The sequence below is a fragment of the Equus quagga genome, chromosome 11 (genome assembly GCF_021613505.1).
Source record: "Equus quagga isolate Etosha38 chromosome 11, UCLA_HA_Equagga_1.0, whole genome shotgun sequence".
In the NCBI taxonomy this organism is placed as follows: domain Eukaryota; kingdom Metazoa; phylum Chordata; class Mammalia; order Perissodactyla; family Equidae; genus Equus; species Equus quagga.
In genome coordinates this window covers 109613963-109633103 of record NC_060277.1, presented here as the reverse complement: position 1 = coordinate 109633103, position 19141 = coordinate 109613963, and the positions used below count along the sequence as shown (strand labels likewise).

Sequence of the window (19141 nt, the reverse complement as noted above, 5' to 3'; positions counted from 1 at the left end):
GTGGGTTTGACCGGTCAGAAAAAGGGAAACCAAGAGAACAGATGCTCAGGGGAAAAAAAAAAAAAGGAATGAGGAGGACATGGATTGGCAAGGAAGGAGTGGGCTGGCTGAGAAGCTGAGGGCCCAGTGATGGCGTGGGGACGGAGGGTGAGAATGGGGGCGGGGGGCGGGAGGCTGGGAGGGTTGTGGGCCCTGGGGGCTGGGTGGAAGCGGGAGAGATGGAACAGAGGCAAGGCTCCGACGCAGAAGGAAGGGCGCAGAGACACCGGGCTGGGCTGAGAAGCGCCTAGTACGTGCGGCAGCCTTTGATCAGAGCGGCGGACTCCCGCGGCGGGAGCGGACGGGGCGGGGCGCGGCAGGTGCGGAGGGCGGAGCCAGGCGGGGGCGGAGCCAGGAGGGCGGGGCCGACGCTGGGCTGGCGGGCGGGGTGCGCCGCTCGGCTCCTGCGAGAGCAGCGGGGGCCGCGGAGCTGGAGCTGGAGCTGGATACCGAGCCCGGGCCGGGGTGGGAGTCGGGGCCGGGGCTCGGCCGGAGCGGGCTCCAACGATATGGGGTCGGCCGACTCCAAGCTGAACTTCCGAAAGGCGGTGATCCAGCTCACCACCAAGACGCAGGTGCGCCCGGGGCCCCGGCTTCCCTCACCCACCTGCCGGGCTGGGGGCTGGGCAGGGCCGGGGTGGGGGGGCGGCTGCGTGAACTTGGCTCGTCTGGACTTGGGGGGACCGGCAGGCCCACAGGGTGACGCTGAAGCCAGGGCCGGAGCGGGAGTCCTTGTCCTGTACCCCAGGGCTCCGTCCCCTAGCCCCCCACCCCCAGCTTCCTCTCTCGGGAACATCCCTCTTCCCGCAGCCGCTGATGCCACCTTAGGCTGACGTGTGCCTACTCCCTGAGCCAACGTCGCTGCTGTCCGCCCCCTGTCCTGCACGCCCCCTCCGCCCCTCCAGCCTCACGTCTCCAGCCTCCCCCGCCCCCACTCACCCATCCACCCCACTGCTCCCCTCCCTGCCGTTCGGTGCTCGCGGGTCCGGGACGCACAGACCCGGCTGACTCAGTGCAAACAAAGCCGGGCCAGCGCCTGCCTGGGTCGGAGAAACAGCTGGTGTGCGGCGGCAGCAGCCTCGCTGGGCCCAGGTCAATGCCCACAGCCAGAGAAGGCCCAGGTTTTGCTGGGTACACGCAAAGAGTGGCCGGCATTACTGCAGCCTGGCAAGGGGACCTGTTTCCAGGCCCATGGAGTCCAGTTTCCCAGCTAGGGACCCCTGCTCCAGGAGGCTCCTTCTCTGAGGCCCAGTGGTGGGGCTGGCTGTGTTTGCCGGTGCTCTCTGTTCTCCAGGTCAGGGCTAAGAACCCTCTAGGTTGCCGTTGACTGCCTGGTGTGGGGCTTGGGGATATCTTTCAGCCTAGTCCATGCGTGCACACCCCTCGGAGTCCACAAGTGGCACAGAGGCTACCTCTTTGCCCCCAACACACAGGACATGGCCCCAGTAAGGCTGCTTCCCTGCCCACCCCTTCTCTCCTCACCCCTTGAGCTAGGCTGCTCTGGCCTCAGAGATGCTCAGCCTTGACTCCCCAGATCCCCCACTTTCAAGGGTGTCAGGACCTGCTGCCCTCTGGGACATTCCTCTTACCCCCACCCCCAGAGCTTCCTTTACTCTTGGCAGTTAGAGTGGGATCGAGGGAGCCATCTCCCCACAGCCAGCTGGTCACAGCTTCAGAGGCCAGACCACACTCTCTTGTTCCCACAAGAGGAAGATCAGGTGCCTGGCAAATGCCCAGGGCCCCTGGGGAGTCCAGGCCCAGTGAGAGGCCTTTGATAGAAACCAGACGTTGCTTCTCACCAATTCCCCCATGGCTCCTGGTTAGTTCTGGCACTTGGCTTTCTTTGGATGTGGCTTCTAGATCTGTGGGTGGCAGGTGGGCCAGCTCTCAATGTGGAGCCACAGGGAGAGGTGAGAGGAAGGCTCCCATGTTTACCTACTGGAGACGGAAACACCTTGGTGAAATGAGCTATGGGCTGTTGGCTCAGCAGCTGGGGTCCTTTGCTGGGCCAGCAGGACTTGCTCAGCCAGGTCCCAGAGAGTCTGGGTGGACTAGATGCCTACCTGCTCCGGCTCCCTCCCCCAAATACAATGTGCCTCTGTTTTTCCCTGGCTGCAGTCCTATGACGGAGCTGACTGAGTCAGTGCTGTCCCATTTCTCAGCTGAGGACAATGAGTTGGCTTGGGACAGGACTGGAGCCAGAGACCCGCCTGGATCTCCCTCCAGAGAGCGCTGGGGTCCTGCAGGTGGGATGGGGCCTGGGCTGCCTGGAGAGAGAGACCCTCAGGGGCTGAAGCCTCGGGCCCTGTGTAGTAACCTGGCTTGGGCAGTTTGGAAGTGAGGACCAGATCCCAAATGGTTGTTCCAGACCTTGTCACTCAGTGTCCCCAAGGAGAATGAGGCCAGTTGTCCACAGGGTGTCCTCCAGTCCCAGTCCCTCAGAGGCTGTGCTGTGCACACAGAGTTTTGCTCTGGGCAGCTGAGAAGCCGACCTAGCACCTTTTCCCGTAGCCGGGGCCTGAGCTGCTTCCCCACCTTCCTGCGCTGCATCCTGTTTTCTTCCTGCCCTGGGCTAGGTCTGACCCTGGTCCTGAAGGCTTTCTCTGTGTTTCCTGAGCCTTTCCCAGAGTGGGTGGGGCCCTGGAGGGAGGACGTTCCTGGACCAGGGCCCCTCTCCTCGACCCTGCCTGTTTGGAGATTCTCTGCTGTAGGCCGGATGAGATCTGGTGGCTCCATGTTTACATGCACATGTGTGTGTGCATGTGTGAATGCTATGGTGACATGGTCCCCAGAGCAGGTCACCTTTAGCAGGCTAGAGCACTGCTAGTCCTCCCTCCTCCTCCCAGAGAGGTTCAAAAGATGCAGCTGGTCCCCCCGGCTGGCGGGGGGTCTGGCCTGTGCAGGTCCTGCAAAGCTGGGGTAAGCATATCTGGTTTTCCTCGAGGAGAGCTCAGCCCCTAACCCCTGGCAGCATGGGACTGCCCACCTCTAGCAAAAATACTCCTTTCAAAGAAACTGGCTTGGATTTTAGAAGCTTCCTTGGGTTGGGTGGAGCCTCGCTGGGGTAACTGAGGCAGGAGCGAAGCCATGTCCCTCCCCTTGGGAGCCTAGGGGGCCCCAGTGACCCTGGCCGATACCTGTAGCATCAGGCTAGTCTGGTATGGTCAGGTAATGGTCACTGAATTGAAGTGTCCAGCCACAGTGGGACCAGGAGGGGAGGCCCGAGTTGGGGGTAGGGGAAGTGAAAGTCGCTACTCATGAAGTTCAAGGCCAGCTCCCATACCTGGGCCTTTCCTCTGCTTCCTGGCTGGGCTAACCTGGCCCTCCTAAGTCTCTCTCCTCATTTCAGATTCAGTTCCTAGGTGACACTTGCCTGATGAATTAGGTCAAAGGTTAAGTCCACTTGGTGCTCAGATAAGTTTCTGCTCCTTTAGGGGGATAGTGGCTACCTGAGAGGTAGGGGAAGTGTCAGAGATGGGAGCTTCCCAGAGTGAGGAGGCCGCTGCATGTTTTCTGGGATGTCCTTTCTCACCCCCACCCCGACCCACCACTCTGGTGTGTGGTACCCCTGGACCCCACTGAGTCTGGAAGGCTGTCCTGGCTGTGGGCCCAAGGGCCAGCAAACCCCAGCCCCAGGGCCCTTCCTTTGGCCTTTGTTCCTCTCCCCCAGCTAACTGGCTCTACCAGTTCTGGGACTGAGCAGGCCCTGGTGCCAGGCCTGTGCTGAGGGCCATGGCCACATGCTGCCCTATAGCTCGGGGAGTGGGCCAGGGTACACCTGGGCCTTAGTGAGGCTTTTGGCCCCAGCCCTGAGTTTGGACAGCTCCACTGGTGCTCAGCTCTGCCCGGTGACCAGGCTGAAGGGGTCTCTAGGATTAATTACAGCCTTTAGCTGAACAAATATTAGCTGAGCATCTGTTGTATGTCTCAACTGCAAGGTCAGGGAAGAAGGGCTCGTGGAGTAATGGGGCCTGGAGGCAAGTGCACTCAGCCTTGGAATCAGGGACTATGATGAGTGACTGAGGTGGGAGGGGAGCGGGGTTCCAAGGTGGTAGCAAGCTCGGCAGTCCAGAGCTCTGGGAGACTTCTGGCAAGAAGTAGCTTCAGAGAACGGAATTATTCTTAAACAAGGTATATATATATTTTTCTGATGATAAGAGTAATGCAGGGGGCTGGCCCCGTGGCCAAGTGGTTAAGTTTGCCCGCTCTGCTTCGGCGGCCTGGGGTTTCGCTGGTTCGGATCCTGAGCATGGACATGGCACCCCTCATTGGGCCATGCTAAGGTGGCGTCCCACATGCCACAACTAGAAGGACCCACAACTAAAATATACAACTGTGTACCGGGGAGGACTTGGGGAGAAAAAGCAGAAAAAAAAAAAAGAAGATTGGCAACAGTTGTTAGCTCAGGTGCCAATCTTTAAAAAAAAAAAAAGAGTAATGCACATTATGCATGGATTGTGGTGAGAGCAGGGCCGGGTATCAGGCCTTTCAGAGAGGGGAGAAGGCTAGGTTGACTGGAGCAAGCCGGGCAGGTCTCACACAGGAAGTGCTATTCAGAAGGGTAACAGTACCTTGGACACCCTGGCCTCTCAACAGATGAACATTCAAAGAAAAAAGTAATACTACATGCGCTTACAGAAAAATATCAAGAAAAATAAAAACCAACCAGAGAGATAATTGCTGTTAACATGCTGTCATTTTCTTCTAGGCTTTTATTACTATGTAATTTACACAGAATTGTGGTCATCCTATAGTTAATTTTATATCTTGTCTTTTTCACATAACATTGTACTCTGAGCATTTTCCATTGTTTACTATTCTTTGAAAATGTGCTTCTGATAGCTGCATAATATTCTAGTGTTTGCATGTGCCTTAACTTTTTAAGCATTCCCCGAGTGGTGGTGATTTAGGCTGACTCCAACTTTTCACTGTTATCAACAAGAACGCTTCAGTGAACATCCTCATACATGCACATCTCTGATCCTTTCCTGAGGAAGGATTTCTAGAATGGGGTTTATGATTCAAACTGGTTGTGTTGTGGGGATAGAAAATACAAGAGTGAGGGGCCGGCCCAGTGGCGCAGCGGTTAAGTGCACACATTCCACTTTGGTGGCCCAGGGTTCACCGGTTCGGATCCCAGGTGCGGACATGGCACCGCTTGGCAAGCCATGCTATGGCAGGCGTCCCACATATAAAGTAGAGGAAGATGGCACAGATGTTAGCTCAGGGCCAATCTTCCTCAGCAAAAAGAGGAGGATTGGCAGCAGATGTTTGCTCAGGGCTAATCTTCCTCAAAAAAAAAAAAAAAGAAAGAAAATACAAGTGTGTGTGTGCATACATGTGTGTGCATGTGTGTACATGTGTTTAGGTAGGATCTTGGCTGGCTGGCTGTCTGGCTGGGCTCTGGACCCCATCCTGCAGGCAGTGGGGAGCCCCTGAGGTCTGTGCTGGGGGAGCAATGCCAGGGGAGCAATGCCTTTGGTGCTGTGCTTTGAACATGGGGTGGGGGCAGTGTGGAGGTGGATGGAGGCGGTGAATTTGGAGGTGGGGCCCTGGCAAGAGTGGCCTGAAGTGCAGCACCACGGGTGGGCACTGAGAGGAGCAGCTGCCAACAGAGAGCCAAGGGGGTGGGCTCCTTTAGATTTGGCATCTGTTAGTGTGCCTGGAGAGGGTGGAGGCCGCGGCTGAGGGGCAGCTTGGGTGAGTAGAAATGAGCACCTGTCCCTTGTCCTCCTCCTAGGGGAAGGGGCACAGCCTGGGTCTGGTCCCTGGCACTTGACCTAGCCGTGTGGCCTGGGGAGGTCCTCAGGTGGGGAGGCCCGGCCAGAGGACGACAGTGAGTTACTCAGGGTCACATAGTCCCTCAGGGACTGGGCTGGGCTTTGGCTGCTGAACTTGGTGCCCAGCTGACCCCTGACCATCTGCACCAAGTGTCCCCAGCCTGCCTGTGCTGGCCTTGTGGTAGCTGAAGGATGTCCCCCAAGTGGAAAGACTCCTGGATACCAGGGATGGAGCAGGGGGACTGTGGCTTCCCTCTGGGGGGGCTCCCTTGGCTACAGGTTGGGCAAACTGTGGTCCTGTTGGCAAGAGATTGTACAAATCTAGACACCGGGTTCCCCCCCAGCCCGTAGAAGCCACCGATGATGCCTTTTGGGACCAGTTCTGGGCGGACACGGCCACCTCAGTGCAGGATGTTTTTGCGCTGGTGCCTGCGGCAGAGATCCGGGCTGTGCGGGAGGAGTCACCCTCCAACCTGGCCACTCTGTGCTACAAGGTGAGGAGTGCCCGGCCCCTCGCTGCCACACCCAGCTGAGCCGTTTCCCACCCTCCCAGGGAGGCTGAAGCTGGCCGAGCCTTGCGGTCCAGGAGGGCAGACACCCAGGACATCCCCCCCGCCCAGGTTTGGGCAGTCTGGTGGCTTCACCCACTTCTCCCCGCTAGCTGGGCTCTTGGGGAAAGTGGTCATGGCAGCTGCCATCTGTGAGGCACCCTCTGGACCAGACCTTGCTGAGCACTTTCCACAGGTCAGCTCATTTAGCTCACCCTGTGTAGATGGTACTGTTAGTGTCACCATTTTACAGATGAGGAAACTGAGGCTCCAAGGGGTGGTCACTTAGCAAGGTCTTAGTCAGTGAGTAGTGGGCTAGGCTGTCACTCCTGTGATGGTCTAAGATGCTCTCTGGCCATGTCCTGTCCCCCTGGGCTGGCTGACCCTGTCTGGAGAGGTAGCCCTGCTGCCTCTTCCCCTCTGAAGCCTAGGGTGCCCATCCTGACCACCAGTGCCGGGGCCCCACTCCCCACCCTTCCAGCATGCCCCTCTGCCCTCCCCACAGGCCGTGGAGAAGCTGGTGCAGGGAGCCGAGAGCGGCTGCCATTCAGAGAAGGAGAAGCAGATTGTCCTGAACTGCAGCCGGCTTCTCACCCGTGTGCTGCCCTACATCTTTGAGGACCCTGACTGGAGGGGCTTCTTCTGGTCCACAGTGCCCGGGGCAGGGCGAGGAGGGGTCTGTGGGCTTGTCTGGGGCTGGGTGGAGGGTGGAGTTGCAGTGACAGGGAGAGAACGCTGTCTCAGGGCTGGCCACATTCCTCCAAACCTCTTCCGGGGTTTGGGAAGTGCAGGGGTAGGGAGAGTGGGGGTTGCTGCTGAGGAGGGGGTCAACTCCTCCTCCTTGAACCCTCGGTTCCTCTCCCACAGGACTCTGCCCACAGCTGGGCAGAGATGGGGGCAGGGCCGCTGGGCCCTCTCCCGCCGGCGCTGGTACCGCCCTCTCCCTGGGTTTATCTCCAGGCCAGTGGCCGAGGGGTGGGGCCCAATGGTTCCCAGCGATTCTCAGCAAGGCCGAGGCTCTCTGGAGCATGGGGGACGCGGCCTGGCCACTCCCAGTCAGGGGGGAGGTTTCCTCACTCTTCCCAGCCCCACTTCCCGCTCTGTCCCCCTCATGTCTTGGGAGATTTGGGGTCATGGGGAATCTACTTTCTTTTTCTTCATCCCTATGCCCATGGGTGCCTGCCTGAGCCCAGACCCTGTCCTCCCCACCCCCCAAGTCCTGGGGCCACCTCTCCTTGGCCAGCTACCACTGAGGTGGCCTGTGGGTGCTGTGTCCCAAACAGGGAGAGGACGATGACGAAAATGCCCGGCCCCTGGCCGAGTCCCTGCTCCTGGCCATCGCTGACCTGCTTTTCTGCCCAGATTTCACCGTCCAGAGCCACCGAAGGAGCACTGTGGTGAGAGCCCTCCAGCCCCCCACCCCCAGCTGGGGAGGGCTCCAGTCCTGGTTTGGGCGGTTGAAGTTCCCTTGGGCAGGATGCTGCTAGGACAGGGGCCACTGTGGGAGAGCTGGGCTGCCTGGCACAGCTGGAGAGGAGCCAGCCGGTGTGTGCGCGGCCCTGCCCCCTGCATCCGGGAGGCTGGGCACAGGCACCCATTGTCTTCGCCTGGTGGCGGGAGGGGGTGTGGGGCTTGGACACCGGAGGCCTGGCCCTCTCACTTCCTGTGGGTTCGTGGACTCGACCTTGAGTGTTCTCTGCTCCCCACCCCCACGCACCATCAGGGGCACCCACTTCCATTCCCCTCCCTCCTTATCTCTCTCTCCCTGTCTCACACTGGGCTGAGCGAGTAAAAGAACCAGACTGAAGGAAAACGAGCTTTTGAGAGGTTGAGAACATTCATTTCTTCCCTTGTGCATTAGCACCTGGGGCATTTTGAGGGTCTGTCTTTAGAATATGAGAGTGTCACTCCCCCAGAGATGGTGGGGGGTGGGGCTTGGGTTGGCCACCCTCAGCCTGATCTCACCCTGACCCCTGTCCCTAGGACTCAGCGGAGGACGTCCACTCCCTGGACAGCTGTGAATACATCTGGGAGGCTGGTGTGGGCTTTGCTCACTCCCCGCAGCCCAACTACATCCACGACATGAACCGGTGAGCTTTGCGCGGCCCCAGAGCCCATGCTGTCACTGGACCCCTGGCCTGGCCCTTGTGCAGCTCAGAGAGGAGACCACACTTCTGGTTTTTTCCAAGGACGCCCTGCCTACTCGTGACCCAGCTTCAGCCTCACAGGAATAAAAGGGGTCGTTTCTCTTCATGGACTTAAGCTGGGGCTGGGCAGGGTGGGCATGCCCTCCTGGAGAATTGGAATCCTCAGGTACTGAACCCCTCCCCCCCATAATCTCCTTTCCCAAGGATGGAGCTGCTGAAACTGCTGCTGACATGCTTCTCCGAGGCCATGTACCTGCCCCCAGCTCCGGACAGTGGCAGCACCAACCCGTGGGTGCAGTTCTTTTGTTCCACGGAGAACAGGTGAGGGGCCCCTGGCCTTTCTTTCCATCCTCCTCCTGGTTCCAGGCAGCCCAGAGCTGAGACGGTGCTCCATCCACGTCTTATTTGAGGGGAGCTGCTGCCCCCTGGTGGTGATGATTTGTAACTTGACAGCCACACCTTATGCCAGCGCTGTCCAGTGTCCCATTGTGGGGCCTGAGTGACTTGTGCCTGGGTCCTCCATTTACAGCCATGCTGTCAAGTAGAAATGTAATGCAGGCCACATATGCAATTTAAACATTTCTATTAGTGACATTAAAAAAGTGAAAAAGAAACAGATGAAATTAACTTTAATGATATATTTCATTTAACCCAATATATCTGAAATGTTAACATTAACATGTAGTCAATATACAAAATTACTGAGATGTTTTACATTCCGTTTTCATGCTGAGTTTTCAAAATCAGGTGTGTAGTTTACTCTTACAGCACATGTGAATTCGGACTAGCCATATTTTAAGCTCTCAGTAGCTACATGTGGCTTGTATGGGGCAGTGCAGTGTAGACAGGGGGTGGTTGGGGAGCGTAGTGAATACCCTGAAGGATGAGGAGGTCCGGCCACATGGGGGTGCTCATGGGCTATGGAGGCTCGTATGGGTACATAAAGGTGTCACATGGTGGGATTGCATATTTGGAGCTGGCACACGCTCTCCAGCTGTGGAGCTCCAGCTGTGCCCAGAGCTGTGCTGACGGCACAGGAGTTAGTGCCCCTGAGGGTCCTGGTTCACCCTCTTACTTCCAGACTCTGATTTGCATGTGGCACATCTCATCCTTCAGGTTTTCCTGGCCGCCTGCCTAACTCTTTTTTTCCCCAGAAGAGAAGGGAACCCAGGTGACTCCCTCCACCAGCTACAGTCCAAGGCTGGCCCGAGTTATCTTTCTCGCCATCCTTATCAGGCAAACAGCCACCCTTTGCCACTCGCTTCACCTCTCTGGCTCTCAGTTTCCTCATCCGTAAGATGAGGAGCTTGACCCCTGACATCTCACAAATCTCTGAATGGAGTCATTCTGTGGCCTGGGAGCTGAGTGACTGAGCACATGCTCTGCTTCCCGAGAGGACGCCCAGCTCCCTGTGGACCTCCAACCCCTTCTCTGAAGCCCCGAGGGAGGGTACCTGCCCCTCAGAATCCTGACAGGCCTGTCCTTACACATCTGTCTGAGCCCATAGAATGTGCTGCACCAAGAGTGAGCCCTGATGTCACTGTGGACTTGGGGCGATATAGGTGTGTCCGTGTAGGTTCATCAGTTGTAACAAGTGTGCCCCTCTGTACTCACATCTGGGAGGGATGTGAGTGGGGGGGCAGGGCTATATGGGAAATCTCTGTACCTTCCTTTCAATTTTGTGGTGAACCTAAAACTGCTCTAAAAATAAAGTCTTTTAAAATGATAATAAGAGTAATAATAAAATAGCCCTCACCCCTTGGGGGAAAAATCTAAGGGATATGGACATGATTTCCTACAGAGAGCCCCTCAAGACTGGCCATCCTGCTCTTGGTAATAAATTCCTTCTGCCCTCGGCCCATCCTGGCCCAGGTCTGGAATGCAGGCAAGGACGAGCAGGGCATCTCTTCTCCTCAGGAAGGGACAAGCTCCTGGTTGTGCTCCCTGGCCCCTAGCCCAGGGCCTGACACTAAAACACTTGTTGAATGACTCTCCCGTGTGGTCCGGCTGGGGTGGCCAGAGGGCTGGGCTCGGGGCGTCTCTGCAGCCCCGCCCTCCTCTCCACCGCAGACACGCCCTGCCCCTCTTCACCTCCCTGCTCAACACTGTGTGTGCCTATGACCCTGTGGGCTACGGGATCCCCTACAACCACCTGCTCTTCTCCGACTACCGGGAACCCCTGGTGGAGGAGGCTGCCCAGGTGCTCATCGTCACCTTGGACCATGACAGCGCCACCAGCACCAGCCCCACTGTGGATGGCACCACCACAGGCACTGCCATGGATGACGCTGACGTAAGGATGGGGAGGCAGCCGGCCCTGCCAGGCTTGGATGGATGGCACCCCCTGTAGCAGAGCCTGGGCGAGGGGTACCCAGGGGGCACCTCGTGAGCCTGGGGGTATCTGAGGTCAGAGGGGGCAGTGCTGCCCCAACTAGGCCCGGGGTAGGGGCAGGGGTGAGGGCACCTGCTCACCTCCGGCTCCACTGTTGGCAGCCTCCAGGCCCCGAGAACCTGTTTGTGAACTACCTGTCCCGCATCCATCGCGAGGAGGTGAGTCAAGCACTGCTCTCGCTCCCGTGGATTCTTAATGCCCACCCCACACAGTGGCCTTGCAGGGGTGAGGGGATGCAGACGAGAGGGGGTGGGGGGAGTTCTGACCCCTGTGTGAAGGAACTGTGGTGTCCGTGGACTCGGGCCACCCCAGGTGAAATACTGATGGCAGGACTGTGAGGGTTTCAAGACGCAGGAAATGGCAGTGACCTCAACTGGATGAGAGTAACCAGAAGCCTTCCAGGAGCGGGTGGCTCTGATGTCAGGTTTAGGGAGGGGGAATGGCTTTGGACTTAAGGGCCAGGCAGACCTGAGTTCACATGTCTATGACCTTGGAGGAGGTTCTTGTGCTCCCAGAGCTCTAACTTCTGCAGCTGCAGCATGGGGACAGAAACTGCTTTCTTGTCTTGTTGTGAGGATTAACTGGGTGGGCGGCCCGGCGTACAGCAGGTGCTCCATGGATGGCAGCCCTTTGAGAATGGTGGAATGCTCCTCTCGTGTGACAGGGCGATGGGGAGGGCCAGGAGGATGGCACTGGTCAACAAGGAGTCAGGGTGGGCAGGGGCCCAGTTCAGGGAGTGTGTGTGTGTGTGTGTGTGTGTGTGTGTGTGAGGGGGTCACTGGGAGCAGCCTTGCTCAGGGACAGGGGAGCCTGTGGTCTGGCGGAGGGGTCTGGGGCTCTCCAGATTTGCGCTGGACTCAGCTTCCGGAGGGGCCTGGCCCAGGACAGCTATTAATGACGTTGGAATCTGGGCCCCTCAGGCTCTAGAGGTGGGACCAGGCTCTGGGGGAGTGAGGAGGCATTTGGAGGGAGCCTGGCCTGGGAAGCCTGAGCCACAGGGAGCCAGACTGGACAGGCCTCTGCTCCCGCCCCTCCCAGGACTTCCAGTTCGTCCTCAAGGGCATAGCCCGGCTACTCTCCAACCCCCTGCTCCAGACCTACCTGCCCAACTCCACCAAGAAGATTCAGTTCCACCAGGAGCTGCTGGTCCTCTTCTGGAAGCTCTGCGACTTCAACAAGGTGGGCCAGCTTTAGGGGCCCAGCTTGGCAGGCCGCAGTCTGCTTTGAAAGGGGCAGCAGCTACTCTGGATGGCCCAGGGATGGAGACAGCATCTGGGGAGACTCTGAGGAGTGGAAGAAGGTGGGGCAGAGCTGCCCTTCCTCTGACCCCACCCTCCTGTTCCCCCCACAGAAATTCCTCTTCTTTGTGCTGAAGAGCAGCGATGTGCTGGACATCCTGGTTCCCATCCTCTACTTCCTCAACGATGCCCGAGCGGATCAGTGTAAGGCCAGGGTGGGCATAGGATGCTGGGAGGGTTCCTCTCAGAGGGGCGGGTCCAGCCAGTCTGTCCTGCCTCCCAGGAGCTCAGGCCTGGGGCTCTGACCTCCCAGGAAGGGCTTCTTCCCGCTCCCCCGAGATGAGTCTCTGCCCTGGGCTCCCTTCTTCCCCTCCCCACCCAGCATGGTGACCCCTCCCATGCCACATGCTGCAGCTCGGGTGGGCCTGATGCACATTGGTGTCTTCATTCTGCTGCTTCTGAGCGGGGAGCGGAACTTCGGGGTGCGGCTGAACAAACCTTACTCAGTGCGCGTGCCCATGGACATCCCGGTCTTCACGGGTACCCACGCGGATCTGCTCATTGTGGTGAGGGGCCTCCTGCTGCCAGGACCTGGGTGCGTGGGCATGACGTCCTCTTGGCAGAGTCTGGAGGCGGCGGGGAGCCCATGGCCATCCCTCTGCCTCCCCACACAGGTGTTCCACAAGATCATCACCAGCGGGCACCAGCGGCTGCAGCCCCTGTTCGATTGCTTGCTTACCATCGTGGTCAACGGTAGGGGGCCAGGAGCCTGCCTTCCCTGTGTTCACCACCAGGTGGCACCAGGCCACAGGGTGACCTGCCACCTGCTCTCTGGTTCAAACCCGCCTGGTCCAACAGAAATAGACGGCCAGCTGCCTATGTACTGATCAATTTTCTAGTAGCCACATTAAAAAAAAAAGAAAGAAAGAAACAGGTGACAATAATTTTATAATATATTTTATTTAATTCACTATATCCAGAATACCATCATCTCAACATGGAAGCAATATGAAAAATTATTGAGATATTTTATATTCTTTTTTGCCCCCCCATCTTCCAAATCTTGTGTATTTCACACGTGCATCTCAGTTAGGAATAGCTATGTTTCAAGTGCGTAATGGCCACATGTGGCTTGTGGCTCCCTCATTGGACAGTGCGGGTTTGAACAAGTATAGTCGGGGTGCTGGGATGTGCCCCTCCTACCGGCGAGGACTGCAGCCAGTTGCCCGGAAGAGGTGGCGGGAAGGCTCAGGCTGGCGGGGGTGCTGGGCAGCCGTGCGCTGGGGCAGGATGACCTCAGCATGGCCACCTTTTGGAGAGGGTGGTCCTGGGTGGGACGGACTGATTTCTCTGTGGTCTGCTGGACTCTAGGGTGAGTGGGGCAGTTCAGGGCGCCTCCAGCAGCACTGTGAGCTCTGGGGCTAGAACCATGACTCTCCAGTACTCGTTCGCTCACTGGCTCCGTCCCACCAATCTTAACCGAGTGCTAGCAAAGTGTGGCTGGCTCTGAGAACGTGTCTGTGACCAAGAAAGCCATTGCCCTGCCCCAGCCGAGAGGCAGACATGAGACAAGGATGCACACAGACCAATACGTGACTTCAAGCTGTGCGCAGTTTCACCTCTGACCGCCCCCTCCAACAGGCTGTGCAAAAAAAAGGATTTAAACATATATAGAATGTCAGGTTGATACTCTAGAAAGACTTGAAGATCCCGAGGTTGTAACCCTGCCCGATCATTTTATACCTGGGGAATTTTGGGCAAGTTTACGAACCTCTCTGAGCCTCAGTTTCCTTGTCTATAAAATGGAAATGGTTTTGTCTGTGTCCTGCCTCCCCCTGAGAGGTGTGAGGAGGAGTGGGTAAGATGGCACACATGAGTGGCTTTGTAAACAGTATGGCTGTCCACACGGTGGAGGAACAAGGATGGAGCCCCAGCTGCCTCCTGGGACTCTGCAGAAGACAGGCATGGCCAGCGTGGCCTTGGTGTCTGGGGGCTTGATCTTCCCAGCCTTGGGGGGGACTTCACAGGCGGGGGGCGGGGAGGGTTTGGGAGCAGGAGCATCTTGTCCTGCTCAGGCCCAGGCTGTGCAGGGATGGCTGGTGGGGGCCCCAGGAGTGAGCCAACCCCTCCTCTGCAGTGTCCCCCTACCTCAAGAGCCTGTCCATGGTGGCCGCCAACAAGCTGCTGCACCTGCTGGAGGCCTTCTCCACCACCTGGTTTCTCTTCTCTGCCGCCCAGAACCACCACCTGGTCTTCTTCCTCCTGGAGGTTTTCAACAACATCATCCAGTACCAGTTTGATGGTGAGGCACCAGCCCAAGCCCCTGACCTGGCCTTGGGGGCAGGAAGCAGGGTGGGCAGTGGGCGAGGACCCCTTCCTGTCTAAGGAGGGCACACACCTCTGTCCACCAGTTTGTTCAGCGTGCATTTATCGAACACCTGCTGTTTACCTAGTGCCATGTTAGGTGCAGAGGAGACAATGGGAATAAAACAGAGTGCTCTCTGCCCTGTGGAGCTCACAGTGGGGGGTGGAGGCACGGAGGGGGCTTTAAACAGATGGGCACCAAGACAAACAGGTCATCTTAAATCGGATGAGAGGGAAGTTCAGGGAGCTATGGTCCTCATGGGTGTCACAGATGCTAGACTGCCTGATGTAAATTAGGGCCTTGCCACTTGTTAGCTCTGTGACTGTGGGCACATGAGTGAGCCTCTCTGAGCCTCAGTCTCTTCATCTGTAGGATGGTCATAACAACAGTACTAGGAGTCCCTGTCTCAGAGGGTGATGGAAGGACTAAGTAAAATAACCCTCAAAAAGCACATAGCACAGCGTCTGGCAACCTAAATATTAGCAGTTATTATTATTTCCCAAATAAGTAATGTCTGCATTCGTCTGTGAGGGATGAATGGGGGTGGGGTGGGGTAGAAAAGCATTTTGGGGGGAGGGGCAACATATGCCAAGGCCCTGGGGTGAGATGGTGAACTGAAAGCAGAACAGTGTGGTGAGAGGCAGGGACCAGAGAGGTGACAGGGCATTGAAGGTCTGGAAAGCGTCTGTATCTTCCCCAGGAGCCGAGGGAATTCAGCGTAGTCAGTGTGGGCGACAAAGCACAGGCACATGCCATATTATCCTTCCTCTCTGCTGTCCTGGCTCAGGCAGAGACAAAATATTGAACAGCTGGCTTAGTTTGGACACTGATATGCTAGGTTAGCCCCCCCTTTGCCGGGTGTTACCCCTTAGCGCTGGATTGTGAGGGGGTCTGGAAGGTACCAAGGAAGGGCATCAGGGGGAGCTCAGCCCAGGAGCTCTTTCCCAAAAAGGTGACATCCTGGGGTAGCCACAGGCCCACACCACTTCTGCCTGGCTGCGCCCCTCGGGTGCCCGTGGGATAGACGCTCTCCTGTCCTCCCAACGCGCCCCCAGGAGGCGCGGGGGGAGGGAGAGGTGCTGGGAGCTCCCTGAGGTGAGGCCTGTCCCCTCCACAGGCAACTCCAACCTGGTCTATGCCATCATCCGCAAGCGAAGCGTCTTCCACCAGCTGGCCAACCTGCCCACCGACCCGCCCGCCATCCACAAGGCGCTGCAGCGGCGCCGCCGGGCCCCGGAGCCCTTGTCCCGCACTGGCTCGCAGGAGGGTGCCTCCATGGAGGGCTCCCGCCCTGCTGCCCCCGCCGAGCCGGGCACCCTCAAGACCAGCCTGGTGGCCACCCCAGGTTGGGAGCTGGCAGGTGGCAGGGGGTGTGGATATGGGCAGAGTTGGGGGCTGGGCAGAGTCTCTAAGGGGGTCACCCCCATCTCTGGCAAAGGCATGGCCTGAGTTGGGAAGCTGAGGGGATGGGGATGGGCAACTGGGGTGGGGCTGGAGGCATTGAGGGGGCCCAGGAGGGGTGGCTTGGTGGGGGCCCAGGCCTTGGGGCTGGGTGTGGGGAGATCAGCACAGCATCTCTAGAGTGGGTGGACGGAGGAGGGAGCCTCTTCTGGCAGGCGTCTGGCGGGTGTCCTCAAGCCCCCTTGGGCCCCCTGCCCCCAGGCATTGACAAGCTGACGGAGAAGTCCCAAGTGTCAGAGGATGGCACCTTGCGGTCACTGGAGTCTGCATCCCAGCCGAGCTCGGCAGACGGCAGCCCAGCTGCGGAAGTGGGTGACAGGGACTCCTGGAGCGGGGTGAGGCTGGGCATTCCCTTTCTCCCTGGCCTCCATGGTGTGGGCTGGGCCAGGGCACTCTGGGGTCACCTTCAGCAGAGGGGCAGGGACCCAGCGCCCAGGGCATCAGTGTTGGCACTGCTGATTTTCAGGGGGGTGCTTCCACAGACCCCTTCCTTGTTTATTGGTCACAGGCCCAAGCCCTTGGTCTTCAGACTCCCCATCCATCACCCTTATCTGAGGCTGGGCTGGGCTGGCCTTTACCCAGCCTGCCCAGTCAGCTCCTGGCCCTAAACCTGTCACTGGACTGGGCTGGGTTGGGCAGGGCCTGGGGCCCAGGGCAAAGGGTGCTGGGCTGGGCTGGGCTGTCCCCTCCGATGGGAGTGAGCCCCCCCACCAACAGGGGCCAGTGGAGAGACCTCCTTGCCTCCCAGGCTCCAGAATGTGGGAGGGCCTGGGAAGAGGGGATGCTTCTCTGCCCCCGCCCTGTACCCACTCCCTCCGCCCCTCCCTCCTATTCCTTCCCCTGGGAACCAGGAGCCCAGCCAGGCGTGGCGGGAACAGCGGCGACCGTCCAGCTCGTCAGCCAGTGGGCAGTGGAGTCCAACATCTGAGTGGGTGAGGGTTTGGGCAGATGGCAGCGAGGAGGGGCGGCTCAGGGTCTCCCGGCCCTGAGAACAGCTCAGCAAAGGCTCGGATGGGGATGTCTCCAAATCCAAGGACTGGCCTGGGAGCCAGGCTCGGGTCAGTCCTTCCGGCTGGGTGACCTTGACCTCTCTCTGACTCGGTTGCTTCCCCTGTCCTCACAGTCCAGAGTTCTCCCGCAGGGTTAAGCTTCAGCTGCCCACAGTGCTACCTTTCTTAATAAATCATCCTTTCCAGCTTCCTTCCCAGAATCACTTGCCCACTCCCTTACATGTTTCCTGAGATCACCACTCATTGCCCTCGTGTGGAGTAATAAACGTCCCTACCTGACCCAGGCCATTGTGAGGGTCAAAGGGGACAGTTTCATGCATGTAGGACGTGCTCACTGTGAGGCTTGTACCTTGAATAGGTCCCTGTACCGTGTCAGTGGTGGGTGGGGACACTTCCTGCCGTGGGGAGCTCATGGTTCTGGGTCAGGGGTCAGGCCTGTCCTGCAGCCCCGGGAACCCCGGTCCCTCCCCCAGGTCCTCTCCTGGAAGTCCAAGCTGCCGCTGCAGACCATCATGAGGCTTCTCCAGGTGCTGGTTCCCCAGGTGGAGAAGATCTGCATTGACAAGTGAGGCTGGGGGCGAGGGTGAGCAGGTGGGCTCTGAGGAGGGGCCAGCCCAGGCGTGAGTGAGGGTGGGACTGGAAGCAGCACCCCCTGCCCTAGACCTTCAGGGTGGGCTTTCCTACCCGATCATGTTGGAGACCGTCCCTCTCCCCGACAGGGGCCTGACAGACGAGTCGGAGATCCTGAGGTTCCTGCAGCACGGTACCCTGGTGGGGCTGCTGCCCGTGCCCCACCCCATCCTCATCCGCAAGTACCAGGCCAACTCCGGCACGGCCATGTGGTTCCGCACCTACATGTGGGGCGTCATCTATCTGAGGTGGGCCCCGTGGGGGGCGGGGCAGTTACCAGCCTGTGTGGGTCTGGTTTCCACCTGAGCGTCTGCCCAGCGGGACTCAGTGGGGGCTGTGGCCCTGGGTCCCACCATTGTAGTGGTCTTAATGTCAAGACCGTCGACCAGGGTGGTCTTGTCTGGTTGAGGGTGGGCACCCACTGCCCGGGGTGGGATATCAGGGTGGAAGGGGTTTGGGCTCCCATCCAGCTCCCCCTGGGTCTTTTCTGCAAGGCCTCCTAGCCCCCAGGTGACAGTCCACTCCCTCTGCAGGAATGTGGATCCGCCTGTCTGGTACGACACCGATGTGAAGCTGTTTGAGATCCAGCGGGTGTGAGGATGGAAGCCTGCAAGGGGCAAGGCCCAGGGGAGGATGGGGGACCCTGGTCCCCCTGATGCTCCGCCCAACCCACTGTTCTGAGCTTTAAATGACTACAGTCAGGGCTTGAGGGCTGGCAGATTGGCTGAGTCCTGGGTGGCAGGCCCTGGAGGGCCCCTGTGGCTGGGAGAGTAGGGACCAGCTCTGACCCCTCCTTCTGGGCTGGACTTACAGGAACCTCGCGTCTCCAGAGCTGCAGGCCCCCGCCAGAGCCCCCCTCACACTCTGGCTCCCCGTTAAGACCTGTTTTCCGTGTGACCCTCAGTGCCCGCTCAGCTCCCGTGCTGCCCACCCCTAGAGGCCACCAGGTCACTGTGCCCGAATGGATGACCCAAGAGGGAGCCCTTTGGTCGTCCCTTGAGGCACCTGGGCAGGGTGAGGGGAGCCCTTCCAAGCTTCCTAACCTGAAACCACCTGGTCAGGCCTGGCTTGCTGCCAGGGCCCACGGGAGGAAGGAGCATAACCAGGCTGCTTGAGGGTGTCTGGGGGCTGGCAGACTGCACAAGCCAGACTGGGGGACCTCATGCATCTTAGGGGTTTGGAGTGGGGTGTTGGGGGTCTCCTGCTGTATTCTCCCAAGCCAGTGGATATAGCCTGGCTCCTTCTTATCCAGTACTCGGGGGAAGGGAACAGGGGTGGGGGCAGCTGTTCAGTCCTTGCCCCACCCACTGCCTGGATGACTCGGGGAAAGGGGGGCCAGGATGCCACCTCTCCATCCTGCCGCTCTGGCCTCTGGGCCTCCCTCACCCCTCCTGTGTCAGTACAATCTTTGCTCTGTACAATCGGCGTCTTACACAATAAACCCCCCTCTCTACGCCCTGGCTCTCCGTGCTGGGAGGGGAGGGTCAGGCCATGGCTGTTGTCTTGAGGGAGCTGGGGATTCTGCCTCCCA

At 58.8% G+C, this 19141-nt stretch overlaps 1 protein-coding gene across 1 annotated transcript; it reads left to right on the top strand.

The window, feature by feature from the left end:
* Nucleotides 1–423: 423 nt before the first annotated feature.
* HID1 (HID1 domain containing) lies at nucleotides 424–19063 on the top strand. The gene is made up of 19 exons (XM_046676088.1): nucleotides 424–614; nucleotides 6164–6313; nucleotides 6873–7043; nucleotides 7651–7764; nucleotides 8351–8457; nucleotides 8719–8835; nucleotides 10585–10807; nucleotides 11008–11064; nucleotides 11945–12085; nucleotides 12258–12348; nucleotides 12559–12710; nucleotides 12819–12897; nucleotides 14282–14446; nucleotides 15627–15854; nucleotides 16172–16278; nucleotides 16822–16902; nucleotides 17454–17545; nucleotides 17700–17858; nucleotides 18144–19063. The coding sequence occupies exons 1-19, from the start codon at nucleotides 549–551 to the stop codon at nucleotides 18205–18207; spliced, it is 2364 nt and encodes a 787-aa protein (XP_046532044.1). The 5' UTR covers nucleotides 424–548; the 3' UTR covers nucleotides 18208–19063.
* The last annotated feature ends 78 nt before the right edge of the window (nucleotides 19064–19141 follow it).